This window comes from Phyllostomus hastatus, unplaced genomic scaffold (genome assembly GCF_019186645.2).
Source record: "Phyllostomus hastatus isolate PE091 unplaced genomic scaffold, TTU_PhHast_1.1 phas_contig_150, whole genome shotgun sequence".
In the NCBI taxonomy this organism is placed as follows: Eukaryota; Metazoa; Chordata; class Mammalia; order Chiroptera; family Phyllostomidae; genus Phyllostomus; species Phyllostomus hastatus.
The window spans coordinates 39,567,671-39,582,445 of NW_025333611.1; the positions used below are offsets into that span (position 1 = coordinate 39,567,671).

The following is a 14,775-nucleotide window of genomic DNA, read 5'->3' on the forward strand; positions in this document are numbered from 1 at the left end:
CCCTACACTAGTTTGTTTCAAACTGTAAGGAGGGCTTTATTTTGCAAATAAAGTCAATTAAAAAGGGATAAGTTGACATATTCTAAAGATACATAATATGGAAGTATCTATTTAACATTCAGGTTGTCTCAATTCTTATTCATTTTGTGCCTTTTCTTTTAGTATTAAGAAATGTGCTTTTCAGAAAGTATAAAAATGAAAAATATGGGTACTTTTGGGTACATTAATAATTTAAAATTCTTGTTTTACATATCAATATCTTGCAGTGTCAGTAATTAATAGTTATATATGTAAGGTCACCCAATGTCATTCTCAGAACATACATGGAGATTGACATAATTTCCAAAGATAACTTTGCCAATTTTTCATACATTAGATTAAGAATTACTACTAGGATAGAAAAAGATCCTGGAAACCAGATTACAATTTTCAAGATTATTTTATATTCATGACTTGGGGTCAAAAGGAGCTCCTGTGCTAACGTGGCCTGTGAAAAAGAGGAAGCTTTAGCCAGGCTCCCACACGCTGTCTGCATCCTTGAGGAGTCAAGGCCACTCTGAGCCCTGGCCTCTCTGTGGTGTAACAAGAGCACAGTGGCGCCTTCACACACCCAGGACATCAGCCAGGCCGATCAGGACTGTCCTCCCGTTATCCAGCCCCCTGAACTCTGTAGACATGGCCCTTCATCATGAATCTGCTGGCAGCAGCGAGAGCGGCTCCAGGTGTTGTACCAGCAGGGTCAGACCTGACCTTGGTTCAGCATCCTCGGTCCTTGAGTTCTGGCTGGGAAAGAATTCAGAGCCACAACTGGAACTGTAAGAGAACGTGTAGTTAGAGAGTCACAGAGGTAGAAGGAGTGAGCAATAGAAGAAATGCACTCAGGAAACAAGTTACAGAGGCAAAAGAAGGGCCCTTGGAGCTTAGGCCAGAGAAAGTAAAGGTAGCCACCTGGGGGGAAGAGGCAGGGAGGGGAGAGATGCCAGGAGTTCCAAGGAGGGACAGCAAGCATTCTGGGTGCTCCATCCTCAGGGCTTTTAAGGGTGGAGATTTTAGGAGAGGTCCTGGGGACGATGCCAATACAACAGTCATCAGTGTCCAGGTGTGTCCTTTCAGGGTCGTGGTCTCCACTGACTGGATGGTGCCAGGGCAGGGGCTCCTGAGGTAGTGATGGTGTCGCTTGTCTGGTTTCCTGCTTTTCTGGGCTGGAGCTGAAACACAACCAAGACCAAAATGCATTTGATGCATTTGATGGGAGTCAAAACCTCACCGTCCTGGGGGCTCACTGCTGAAGGGCTGTTCTTTGGCCTCCTTGTTCATTCCCATACTAAGGGGTCTAACCTGCATCACTGGTGACATGCCAGGGAAGGAGAGGTCAGGGGACCAGTGACATTCCAGGGGAGGAAAGGCCACTATGGGGATGAGGTCCCTGCTTTCCCAGTTTTGCCTGTTGCTAGGTATCCAGGGCTTTCCACCCTGGTGACCTTCTGTACCTGGCCCATCATCCTTGCCCTGCTCCAACTGCTGACCACAGATCCAGTAGCTATTTATTGAGTGCCCACCCATTCCTAGGCTTCCATCTGACTTTCAGTTGGACAGGGTGGCCCAGCTGCTGAGGTGAGGGTGAGACCTGCAAGGTCAAGGGCTGAAGCAGGGAGACCACCAGGATGGGGGGGGGCGGTGGGGACGGAGAGGGCTAAAACACTGCATGCATTTTGAAGGTCAGCCCTTCGGGAGAGCCTTGTTGGGGTCTGAGACATCTGTCAGACCCTGGAGATGTCAAGAGCTGAGCTCAGGAAGGAGGCAAGGGATGGAGTAATAAACAGGGGTGGTCAGTCTGCTGTGCTGACTAAAGCCAAGATGCTGGTGTGGAAGGAGGGCTGAGGGAGAGAGAGAGAGAGAGAGAGAGAGAGAGAGAGAGAGAGAGAGAGAGAGAGAGAGAGAGAGAGAGAGAGAGAGAGAAGAAAGGGGTCATGCCCTGGGGTGGCAAAAAGAAGAGGAGTGGGAAAGGAAGCACAGGCCCCTCCCAGAGAGGGGGCCTGAGAGGTGGTGGGGGGTTAGAGGTACTGAGGGGAGCCACGTGACGCAGGCAGAAAGGTGAGGCATAAGGGGTGGTCACTGGCAGCCTTGATAGGCTAGCTTTCAAGGAGTGACGGGAGAAAAGGCTGACAAGAGGACTTTCTTAAGATAGAAAAAGGCTGGGAGTTAGAGATACAGGTACAGACAACTCTTGCTTGTTTGTTTTTTTGTGCATGTGGGAATGGTAGCTAAGCAGCAGGTGTGAACCCTGCGTCCGAGGGTTCTGCTTCTCCAGCTGTGAGCCAAGGGATCCCATAGGTCTCCTTTAGTATGAAAACTGATTTCACCTTGCATATGTAATTACAGTCTAATTTCATGTATAAGCATTTCTGTCATAGTTATTCTTTGGTTACAAGATAACTAATTTGACCTGGAATGGGAAGACGTGTAGACCTCATTGTGTTGATTTAATAAAGATGCAGAGTGTGAGAGTTTCTTTTTTTTTTTTTTTAATGATCTCAACTTGGACACTCAAACCTTATTTGAATATTACTTTAAAGTGACCCAATAGAGGTGGTCTAGTTACTTACTTGTTGGCGGGTATAAATATAATTGATTTTTCTTTGAATGATGCTACTTCATATAATGGGAATATAAGGCATTTCAGTTGTATTTTCCTCAAGAGACTCCTCAGATATTGATCAGTGGAATAAAGTGATTGAGCAGTTAGGAACGCCATCTGCAGATTTCATGAAGAAACTCCAGCCGACAGTGAGGAATTATGTAGAAAACAGACCAAAGTATCCAGGAATCAAATTTGAAGAACTCTTCCCAGATTGGATATTCCCATCAGAATCGGAACGAGACAAAATTAAAAGTAAGAGATCCTCTTTTCTTGTACTAATTTTCATAACCTGGGTGAAGCTTTCATTTTCCATGTTTGTGTTCTAAAACCTAGGAACATTGGGAGACACAGCATTTGAAACCCTCGAGTAAAAGCCATTTACAGGCCAGCACAAGGGTGTTGCAGAGAGAAAGCTCCACAACCTAGCAGTTTTGTCCTCAATAAAATGGTTTAACTAAAGCCTTTGGCCAAAATAAAAATACTCCCACCAGCCTGAAAGGCTCATATGTTAATTACAGCGATTGGTACTTTGCAAGTTTTCAGGTTTACAGAATACTCAACTAAAGATCTAGCCCAGTTGAAAAGTCAGAAACCATATGGTAGTACTTCCAATAAAAAAAGCTCTTCCCTTCTGTGTCCATCACTGAAATGTAATTTAAGGGAGAATGGGTGTATTCCTCTCCACATCAAGGTTACCTGCCCCTCAGCCAGAAAAGTCCCATCTCTCCTTTGCCTGTGTCAACTTCAATGGCCAGAACCTACATGAGCCTCGAATGTAACTAAGTTATTGAACTTGTTGGGTTTTTCTAATTATTGTAGTAATCTCTAGATATTTTTAAAAGTGAATATTGACAACATTGTGTACAGGTAGGCAGAGCAGAGGCATCTGTGAAGTGTTCTGTACTGTGTGAGCGTGAGGTTATTGTGTGGCTTGTAAGGTCTGTTCTACATCGGAAGGAAGTGCTCGCCGGCGCGCCCTGGCCTGGGCCACGCAGCGCGGGGCCCTGTCCTCATCCAGGTCCGGTGGCTGAAATCACATTTGAAAGCCCAGTTTCCTGTGAAAGGGGCCACTCCACTTATCCTTTTTTTTTTTAAGAGTTCATTTATTTATTTTTGGAGAGAGGGAAAGAAACATCAGTATGTGGTTGCCTCTCATGTGCTCCCTGCTGGGGACCTGGCCCACAACCCAGGCTTGTGCCCTGACTGGGAATTGAACCCGAAACCGTTTGGTTTGCAGGCCGGCAAACAGTCCACTGAGCCACACCAGCCAGGACTGCTTCGCTTCTTCTTAAAGAAAAAGGCTCTGTTGATCTTGAACCAATCAAGAAACTATCAGAGTTAATGTATCTTTGTTCTATCTGTGCTGTCATATGAAGTTCATTATTGTGCAGTTTTCAGATAAATAGCATTAGTTACTAATCCTATCATTTGTTTTCACTCTCTTTCACTCTAGCAAGTCAAGCCAGAGATCTGCTGTCAAAAATGCTCGTGATAGACCCTGACAGGAGAATCTCTGTGGACGAGGCCTTGCGCCACCCCTACATCGCCGTGTGGTACGACCCCGCTGAAGCAGAAGCGGTGAGCGAGCAACTGTGGGTGGCGGGGGCAGGCAGGGTCTGGAATGGCCAAGTCAGGACAGCAAGTCCTGGGTTCCAGAGGACCACAAAGAGGCCATGTGACAGGAGCCACAGCCCTTTAGGACACTCGTTCTGGGGCCGCAGCTCCGAGTTCCTCAGGAGCGCACAAGCTTGTGCTGTGGCAGTACTATCATGTTCTTGGTTGCAGGGCTGACATGTGGTCATCACGTCGCCATCTCTAAGCCTCCATTGTGCACCTGGTTTTGGTCCCATCATCTGGTTTAGGCCCCAGTCAGGCTAGGAAACCTGTGGAAAGTCCTGGTGTGCTTGTCCCTCCCAGGGCTCCTGGGCAGGGGGCGGTGTGGGGGCTGGTGGGGGGGGGTGCTGTGTTCTGCACAGGTGCTCCTGTGCCCTCCCGGAGGCGCTCTGCTATGGGTGGTTTGTTACTATGAGTCACGTAGTACACATTTGTGTGTCTGGGCCTACGGATCCAATCACCATTTCAAACAGTGTTTTATGTGAACAAAGTCTGATACATCAACGTCTGACTTTTAAGCACATTTTGGAGCAGTGCGCATAGGCAGGGGTTGAGCTCGGAGTTCTGCCCGGAGGACTACGTCTGGCCTGCGCGTTCCACCTGCCGCGTGTCCCGTCGCAGCACTGTCCCGGCCGGTCGGCAGGAAGCAGCTGTGAGGGCTCATTTTATAGCTGCATTGGGGCAGCTATATTTAGAGTGTTTTAGGTCATGTGAGTATTTAGAGGACCATAATAACTCCATTTTTTGGGTAATTTTTAAAAATTATTTTGCTGTGTGTAATGCACACTTTTTTGCCCAAATTTTTGAGGGAAAAATAAGGATGAGCATTATACATGGCTAGTACTAATTCCATATCTATATAAATGTTCTTAGCCCTAACTGGTGTGGCTCAGTGGATTGAACATGGACATGCGAACCAAAGGGTCACTGGTTCAATTCTCAGTCAGGGCACATGCCTGAGTGGCAGGCCAGGTCCACAGAAAGAGTGCACAAGAGGCAACCATACATTGATGTCTCTCTCCCTTTCTTTCTCCCTCCCTTCCTCTCTGTCTAAAAATAAAATAAACTAAAAAAAAATTTAGATGTTTTTGATTATTTATGCATATGTATTAAAAGTGTAACTCTAGAAAGCAATAACGATATTCATATGCAAAGTAAGTACACCCTGGAATATGATCATCGGTTTTGTTTCTAAACATAAATAAATAAATAATTGAATTTAAAAATTAAAAGACTTTTTTTCCTGAAAGTTTGGGCCAAACACGTGGGTGCACGTTATATGCATCAGTTCATTATATACAGCAAAATGTGGTACTTTGATTCTAAAACTTATATATCACCCTTATGAAGAAACCTATCATGAGCCACATTTGAAAGAAACTACCATATTTTGCCATGTATAAAGCACACTTCTTTTTTTTTAATATATTTTATTGATTATGCTATTACAGTTGTCCCATTTTCCCCCCTGTATACCCTCTCCCACCCACATTCCCCCCTTTAGTTCATGTCCATGTGTCATACTTATAAGTTCTTTAGCTTCTACATTTCCCATACTATCCTTACCCTCCCCCTATCTATTTTCATCCTACAATCTATGCTTTCTATGCAATCTATGCTTTTCTCTGTACCTTTCCCCCTCTCTCCTCCTCCCACTCCCCTATTGCTAACCCTCCATGTGATCTCCATTTCTGTGGTTCTGTTCCTGTTCTAGTTGTTTGCTTAGTTTCTTTTGGTTTTGCTTTAGGTATGGTTGTTAATAATTGTGAGTTTGCTGTCCTTTTACTATACATGTTTTTTCTTTATCTTCTTTTCTTAGATAAGTCCCTTTAACATTTCATAAAATAAGGGCTTGGTGATGATGAATTCCTTTAACTTGACCTTATCTGAGAAGCACTTTATCTGCCCTTCCATTCTAAATGAAAGCTTTGCTGGATAGAGTAATCTGGGATATAGGTCCTTGTCTTTCATGACTTGGAATATTTCTTTCCAGCCCCTTCTTGCCTATAAGGTCCCTTTTGAGAAATCAGCTGACAGTCTGATGGGAACTCCTTTGTAGGTTACTGTCCCCTTATCTCTTGCTGCTTCTAGGATTCTCTCCTTCGTTTTTACCTTGACTAATATAATTATGATGTGCCTTGGTGTGTTTCTTCTTGGGTCCAACTTCTTTGGGGCTCTCTGAGCTTCCTGGATTTACTAGAAGTCTATCTCCTTTGCCAGAATGGGGAAGTTCTCCTTTATTATTTGTTCAAATACGTGCTTAATCTGTTGCTTTTCCTCTTCCCCTTCTGGTACCCCTATAATTCGGATGTTGAAACGTTTAAAGATGTCCTGGAGGTTCCTAAGCTTCGCCTCGTTTTTTTGAATTCTTATTTCTTCATTATTTCCTGTTTGGTTTCTTTTTTCTTCCTTCTGGTCCACTCTATTGTTTTGAGTCCCAGTTTCCTTCTTATCACTGTTGGTTCTCCGTGCATCTTCCTTCATCTCTTTTATGGTAACCTGCATTTTTTTCATCTAATTTGCGCCCAAAATCAACCAATTCTGTGAGCTTCCTGATCACCAGTGTTTTGAACTGTTCATCTGATAGGTTAGCTATTTCTTGGTCGCTCAAAAGGATGAGTTCTGGGGCACTGATTTGTTCCTCTATTTGAGCCATTGCTCTCTCTTTTTTTTCCGGTCTGATCGCTCTTGTTACGGTGAGGGGCGGAGCCTTAGGTGTTCACCGGGGTGGGCACCCCAGTCGCTAGATTGTGACGTTGTATGTGGGGGCAGGGGCGGGGGTGGGGGCGGGAGGGAACAATGGCGGCAGCCCCACTCTCCTGGGATCTCAGTCCCTTCCCTGGGATCCTGGGCTGTGCGCTCTGCCCTGGTCCACAATCACAGCCTCACTGGGTCCGCCAGCTGCCGCTTGGTACTCAGGGTCCACCCGCTGCATGCCCCAGATGGCTTATGAGCTCCCAGTTGCCTTAGGTGCCCAGCTCTCCCTGCACTCCGCGAGCTGCGACCCACGCTCGTCTCCGCTCCTCCTACCAGTCTGAATGAACGGGTCTACTTCAACTTCTTGGCTGTCCGACTTCCATTCAGATAAATTCTCTGTCAGTTCTGGGTGTTATTCTGCCTCTAAATTGTTGTTGTTCAAATCTTGGTTGTGCATGGAGGTACGGTGTGTCCACCTATGCCTCCATCTTGCTGGAAGTCCTAATGCACACTTCTTTATCCAAATTTTTTGGGGAAAAATAAGGATGTGCATTATACATGGCTAGTGTTAATTCTGTATCTATATAAATGGTTTTAATTCTTTTACTTATGCTAATATGTTCAAAGTATAATTCTAGGAAGCAGTAGCAATATCCATATGCAAAATAATACCCTGAAATATGATAATGGTTTTGCTTCCAAATATAAATAAATAAATAATTACATTAAAAAATTAAAATGAAAGATTTTTCTTGGAAGTTTGGGCCAAAAATGTGAGTGTGCATTATACACTGCCAAATATGGTGATTCCCATGTATAATTCATAATTATGGGAGTTAGTACTACCCATGTATAATGTGGATACTTATTTCCACCTCAAAAATTTGGGCAAAAAATGCACATCATACACAGCAAAATACATATCATGTCATAAATATATGAGAAATCTTCCAAGTGATTCTGCCTTTTCTTCATGCCTCATTATTTTGCAAACTGTTGACTTTACATGAATTTAATTTTTAGCCACCACCTCAAATTTATGATGCCCAGTTGGAAGAAAGAGAACATGCAATTGAAGAGTGGAAAGGTAAGGGTGAGCTTACTAATTTTGACCCTTACCTAGGACACGCCCTGAAGCCCTGTGAAGGGGGAGCTTTCACTTTTCAGGCCACCAGCCTCTGTCTCCTTGCTCCCCAGGAGAAAGAGCTTGAAAGTAACAGAGTTAAAGAAGAGCTGTTTATTATTGGCTTCAGAAGAGAAAAATAGGGCTTTTTCACATGACCTGACATGAGCAAATCCTGGTTTGTAAACTAAATGCAGTAATGATAACTCACTTACCTTGATAACGTGTTGCAAAATGTTGAGGAACCCATATTTACATGTCCCCGAGAGGCAGATGAGGGGCCTTCCCTGGGGCCTGCACGGAGCTTCTGCTGCATTCCTACGTCATGGAGTTGGATGCGTGTTTTAAAATACAATTTGGGCAAAATTGGGGATCACAGATATGCAAATAATTTTTATTACCAGTATAAGATTAACCAAGCAAACCAGCAATAAAGAGAATTTTTCATTGAAGATGAGAGTCGGGGTAACTGAGAGCTGTGGTCACACAGAAGCGGTAGCAGCCCCTCCTGGGGCCTCCCTCCCAGGGGCCAGGGGGCCTGTGACTGTACCCACTCTCAGCAGGGCCTGTGCCCCGAGCTGTGTGCAGAAGCCTGGCTCCTGTCAGTTCACGAAGACTGAACTTTCAAGGACCCCTAATAGCTTACTTACTAGTGATTGTTTTTCTCATAAATGAAAACTGAGGAAAACAGGTTGAAGCCAAGAAAAAAGTTAGGTATTTGGATTAATTTCTGGCCGGTCTGTAGAGGCATCCAGCCCCTGTGGATTCTGGTCAGGGGTGGAGAAGAAACCACAGTAACAATGGAGAGAAACGTGCAAATGGAGGTGAGAACATCCAACACTCAGAGATGCTCTGTGAAAGCCATCTTGCTCGTTCTCTCTCCCTCCCCCTGCCGTGTAAAACCCCTCTGTGGACCCAGAACCACCTACGTTTTTGGTGGCCTTAATATTGTTTGGTTGAAAAGATATAATTGATCAAAACATGGATAGTTTGGTCCAGGTGAACTACCTTTATGAACGGACTATGTGTCACAATGAAAAGTGGCACTGCACAGTGCCCAGGAGTGGCTCCCAGGGACCTGGGGGCGGGGCTCAGCAACGTGGGGAAGCTGACAGAGCCTTTCTCTTGCACTTGTGTTTGCAGAGCTGATTTACAAAGAAGTGATGGACTGGGAAGAAAGAAGCAAGAATGGCGTTGTCAAAGATCAGCCTTCAGGTTAGTCCTCGCTTTCAGAGTGTGAGCACATTGTCCTCCCCCTGGACAGCTTCTGCAGAGAGTGGCAGTGTGTGGGGGCCAGGTTGAGCAGCACTGGACTTGAAAATTCCTTCTGTGAGTCAGGCTCCCCCATTTGGGTTTGCCCTTGGGGTGGCGGCTGACACTGTTCTGAGCGGCCAGGCAGTGAGCAAACCTTGTTACAAACCTTACTGTTCATCCTCGCAGCAGCTGCCGCCCCTCCACTTGTAGATGAGGAAACAGTTTAAAGCCTTTACTGTGTGCATGGCCCACTTTGTACTGGCCCCATCCAGCTAAACAAGAAAATCAATGTGAACATAGGTACAGTGGAATTGGTTTTCTTTTGAGAAAATTGTTCACATAGTTACCCCATTTGCCCTTGAGCTTCCCAGTGGGAGCAGCTGACAGGCAGCGAGGCGACTGTGTGGCTCCGGGGACAGCAAGTGTGTGGTATTCATGCCTGTGCACAGGGTGCTGCCTGCTTGGTCACTGGGATTCTGCAGCCAGAGCTGCTCCCTCAACCCCGCTCCTGGCCCACGTGTGCTGTGCGCTCCGCACACTGACGCTTTCGTTCAGCCTGACCCGCCTGACCTCCGGTGGTGGTCCTGCAACTCCAGCACGGAGCTAGGAGCCTCCTGTGAGCTGAGCCCACTTTTCAGGCTGGAGACACCGGCCTCTGCAGCCTGGGAGTTTTACTTGTGCCCAGACCAGACCAGAATGTGGAGAGAGGAAACGGGATCATTTCGTGTGCCTCGAAATGTCAGTTTTGCAGATTTCTAAAACAAAAATAAAATGAACAAGAGGCCATTGCATTTTTCCTTTTTTATTTGTATACAGCCCTTCTTTTAGAAGGTGTTGTTATTGCAGAAGAATTCTTCAAAGGTTGATGCTGTTTTCCTTGGATTAAGTGTTTGAAATTATTATTAAAATGTCCGATTGTGTTTGAATCCTATTTGGGCTTAAGCCTTTTGAGATATTGATAATTTTAGAGTAAATTCAGCGATTTTCTTTAACACCCTCTTTAAACCAGCAGGTGCTGTTAAGTAGTTAACATGATTACATAGGAGGACATAGATGATGCTTGGCCACAGGGGAGAAAAGGGGTGTGTCGCAGGGAAAGACAGGGGTGTTTGAGATTCCGGGCCTCGGGACAGACTCCAGGAAACGCTCCAGACGTGCAGCTGACTGACTGACTTCCCATGGACACGGACGCCCAGGACGGAGCAGGGAGTGCCCAGGCCGCACTGCCTGACTCTGCCGCAGGGTCGTGCGCCAGGTTTCATTACGTTTGCTTTTCTTAGCACAGATGCAGCCGTAAGCAGCGCCGCCACGCCTTCCCAGTCATCCTCCATCAACGACATCTCGTCCATGTCCACCGAGCAGACGCTGGCCTCCGACACCGACAGCAGCCTCGACGCCTCCACGGGGCCCCTCGAAGGGTGTCGATGATGCGGAAGGCACGGCGAGCCCGTCGTCCGTGAGGAACTCTCGCCTCCGTGGGCCTGTGGTGCCCAGAAGCTGATGGAACCAAATAGACACAGTCCGTGTTCTGCATGTGAGAAACCCGGGGCCCTGCCCTGTCTAGTCCTCATAGCATCGCCTGCCTAGGGTTGAAGCAGGTTGTGTCTGAAGAGATTTTGTTCACGGTCATTTCAGGTGAGCCATTAGAGTGGATGAATTTTTTTTTAAGTCGTATGGTGATCATCGTGACGATTTCTCATCCTCAGTCACTGTTGGGACTTCTATGCATGTGACCACAAATGCTTGCTCCGACTTGCCATCTGTCACTTTGGAAATCAGTATTTAAATGCCCAATAGTCTTCCAGGTAGTGCTGCTTCTAGAATTATCTCTTAATCCTCTTAAGTACTTGGCACTCTGTCCAGAAAAAAAATAGATGTACATGTATTAATTGGCCACCATCTTATTATCATATCTCACCTTTTATGGTATGATTTATTCTATCTTTTGTATTTCAGAAGGAATATAATTAAATCTATTTAATAAATAAAAAATAGAACTTTTAAAAAGTGTGTCATGTTTGGGGCTCAGAGTGATCTCTGCTGAAACCATGACACCTGGGTGCACTCTGCTCTGCTCTCGCCAAGGCGTCTGAGGCTGGGGCTGCCCTTCAGCTTGACTGCATGATAACATTTCAAGCTTTGGTCTGTGCTGTGCAAGACATGTGTACCTTTAAATGTTACTCTCCCTAACTCTCTTCTCTGGGTCTTCTGGACTTACTACTAACTTAAAATGCTACCTAGAAATTCACTGTATTAGCCACCATTTCAATAATATGATGGCAGATAGCTCCGGGAACCCATTGCCTGCCTTAGAGCAGAGTTTTACAGTGATCCCTGAAGGCCACCCCGGGCACCTCCAGGAGTGCTTGCTCTGCCCGCAGCCCAGCAGGTCCCTGCCTACGTCGTTACTCCCGGTGTGCATGACGTCACAGGCTGTGTTCTCCTTTACCTGTGTGTGAGAGTCAGCCTCCCCAGGTCTGTCTGAGGAACCAGACGGACCTGGTGCCTGATGGTGGTTCCCCACGTGGTGGCCACGCCTTGCCCTCGGGGAAATCCCGAGTGTTCTGGGAAAACTCTTCATGGGGGTGTGGGGCAGATGCCTGAAAGAGTAGTGATTAACTGCTAAATATCCCCGATTTAAACTGCTCACCTGAAATGGATACTTTCAGACTGTGCGTGTGGGCAGGACAGTTCACTGGGATGCTGAGGATCCAGGTGTCGCTGCAGAAGTGGAGCTGCCGGGGTCACGGCCGGTTCCCTGTGTGCTTGGTGCTTCCCCTTGAGCTTATTCTGTTTCAGGTTCATGTCTTATGTTCAGTTATTTTGGAAGCTGTTGGGTCAACATCCTGTAGGATTGTTTTGAGGAGGGAAAGCTTATAAATATTATCTAAAATATATGATTCTCTCTGCACCAGTTGTATCTTATTGGTTGGCCTTATCACTGGGAAATGGAACCTTTGATGAGCAAATGTAATATTGAAATAATAGTTTTATATTTTGAGATTTAGACACATTCAGGTACAGGAAGGAAATACTAACTTCGACCGAGGCAGAAGCAACTTTTGTGGGATTTGGGATGATTTTGTTTTGGGAGGCCTGATGGTATAGTGAAGAAAGCTATTACTACGCATATAAAAGCATCTTAAAATGGCCTTGTTTGTGACCTACATTCTTTTTAAAAGCTGTAGTAAATCTATCTTGAAAAAGAAAAACAAAGAAAGGGGAGAGGTTTTTAAATGTACTGTGTGCCCTAAGCTATGTTGATGCAGCTCCCTGTGCTGAGGGTGCAGGGGGCCCCCCTCACCAGGCACCCCGCAGACAGGCTTCCCGCTCAGGCATCCATTCCTCTGTGTGCTCCGTGGTGGGGCCCGCATCTGTGCGGACGGGTCTCCTGCTGAGACCACTGAGAGGACCGCAGAGTCCTGCGGGAGCGCCTCCCTATGGCAGAGCCCTCACTCCCAAGTGAGCCAGCGAGGTGGGCCGGGGTGCGGGCAGCGCTCAGGGTGAACACTGATGTGGATGAGAACTGAAACATGCTCAGTCTTCTCCAATTCATTTTTATAATTTATATTGTGCACAACCCTGGAAGTAACTATTTTGGACCCATATTTTTATAAGCCTGGTAATTTGTCACTAGCCTGGAATTTGGACTAGGTTTTGTTTCGTTTGTTTTTGGTCGAAACCAAAATGCCTGCCTTGACTTTGTTGGGTCTTGACTTCCAGTGCAGGTTCCAGAGAGAGAGCATTCTAGAAACACATGCTACTCATGGCTAATCAGCTGGGATCTGGAGAGGCTCACCCAGCTCTGGTCTTCTCTTTGGGATGCAAACGAGAGCTGCAGAGCTGGGTCCAGGCACCCTCAGCAGGGCCCTTGCCTGCAGCTGGGGCCCCCCACCCAGGAGAGCCTGAGTGAAGGAAAGGCTGAGTGTGGGGGCAAGGAGGGGTCTTCTGCTTTGTCACCCAGGCAGTGCCTCTGAAGCTTCATGCCAGCAGGAGATACAAATGTGACCTTTCAGATACTATATCTCAAAAGTAATGTCGCCTGATGTTTTCTAATGAAATGCGTTATGTGTGTTTTGATTGGTGAAAATAATACAGATACATTTTAAAAGAGAAGTGTATGGCATGTCTACTTTGCGTGTGTTTAAATGGCAGTCGACCACATTTCTACGTCGCCATCTCTGACGACACATTTAATATGATCACAGGTGGATGATGGAGTGTCGACATTTCAGTCACACAGGCAACTGTTTTTAAACTGAAAGATAAAACATTTCTGTTAGATGTCTTACTGGAAGTAGCCCGCAGATTCCCTGGTATGAGTTTTCAAAAGCAAGCATTCCAAAAGCAAACAATCAGAGCCACGGTGCGCTTGTCTGCTCACGAGGTGGAGCCCGGAGACACCGTGGACCAGCCCTGGCGCCCGGGTGCTGTGTCCCGTGCACTGGGCGAGCGCTCAGATTCGCCGTGGGTTCCAAGGCACTGGAGGATGTTCGCTGCTTAAAACCACAGGAGCGGAACAGCCCTCCGCCGCTCACTCTCTTTCCTCTGCTTAACAGGGCTGGGGTCCTTCCAGACGGGCCAGCCTCGATCTTACTCTCACAAGCTCTGCAGAAGGCAAGCACTGCTCTTGAAACTGGCCTGGGTTCTATCTAGTTCTCTATCTTACCCCCTTCCCATTTTCATTGTAGACAGGACTGAAATACTTTTTCTTAACTGACTGAAATGCTACCTGTCAGCAGGGGCAGGGGGGCAGGGATAGGGGAGGGGCCATGTTTCACAACATCTGGATGCACGCCTGAAGGTTCATCCAGTGCCTACTTGGGTGATCTGAGCATGAGGCTACCTTTGACAGTAAGGCAGTTCTCTGATGTTCGTTTTTGATCAGGAAACCTGGTCAATTGATCATAATAGTGACAGAATGGTCACTCCCATCTGCTGGAGGCTTCACAAAACCAGGCTCTAGAGGAACAGGCCTGCCAAGCCATTGGGAACTTGTCATTTGCTCTGCCCTCAAGGCCCTCGGCCACACAGCCCTTCACAGTCTGAAAGACCGAGCTCCGGGGCCCAGGGTCCTTACCAGCAAGGGTGTCTGCAACCCCGGTTTCTCTGCCTTGGTGCTCTAGAGTTGGGGGAAATTCTGAATCCATTCTCTAACTGTCCTGCCCCCACCACCCCACCGCGGCACACAGAGCAAGAAGGCCACAGCCCTGAGAGGGGGCTGCAGTGTCCATCTCACTCTTCCTTGAGGCACAAACACCTTGGAGACACTGCGGAAAACTCAGACCCACTTCCTAGGTCAATGCCATGAGCACAGAACTTTGGCAATTTCCTGAAGAATCCTGGCACATGGGGGTGCCTGGTTAGAGTGCCTTCCTACAAGCGGCAGCCCGAGACCTGTGTGCTGAGCAGGAGCAGAGCCTGCGGGAGGGCATGGGGCCTTTCT

At 46.8% G+C, this 14,775-nt stretch overlaps 1 protein-coding gene across 5 annotated transcripts in view; it reads left to right on the top strand.

The window, feature by feature from the left end:
- The window catches only part of MAPK9 (mitogen-activated protein kinase 9), a 48,299-nt gene extending 34,854 nt beyond the window's left edge, over positions 1-13,445 (top strand). For 4 of the 5 annotated variants that reach the window (XM_045820830.1, XM_045820823.1, XM_045820846.1 and 1 more), the window contains 5 exons: positions 2,711-2,893; positions 4,095-4,219; positions 7,976-8,039; positions 9,219-9,290; positions 10,615-13,445. In XM_045820830.1, coding sequence (XP_045676786.1) covers positions 2,711-2,893; positions 4,095-4,219; positions 7,976-8,039; positions 9,219-9,290; positions 10,615-10,757 — 587 coding nt within the window. In that variant the 3' untranslated portion in view covers positions 10,758-13,445. Of the gene's footprint in view, positions 1-2,710; positions 2,894-4,094; positions 4,220-7,975; positions 8,040-9,218; positions 9,291-10,609 lie in introns of all 5 variants that reach the window. The other variant, XM_045820838.1, reaches the window with a different exon arrangement.
- Positions 13,446-14,775: the final 1,330 nt, after the last annotated feature.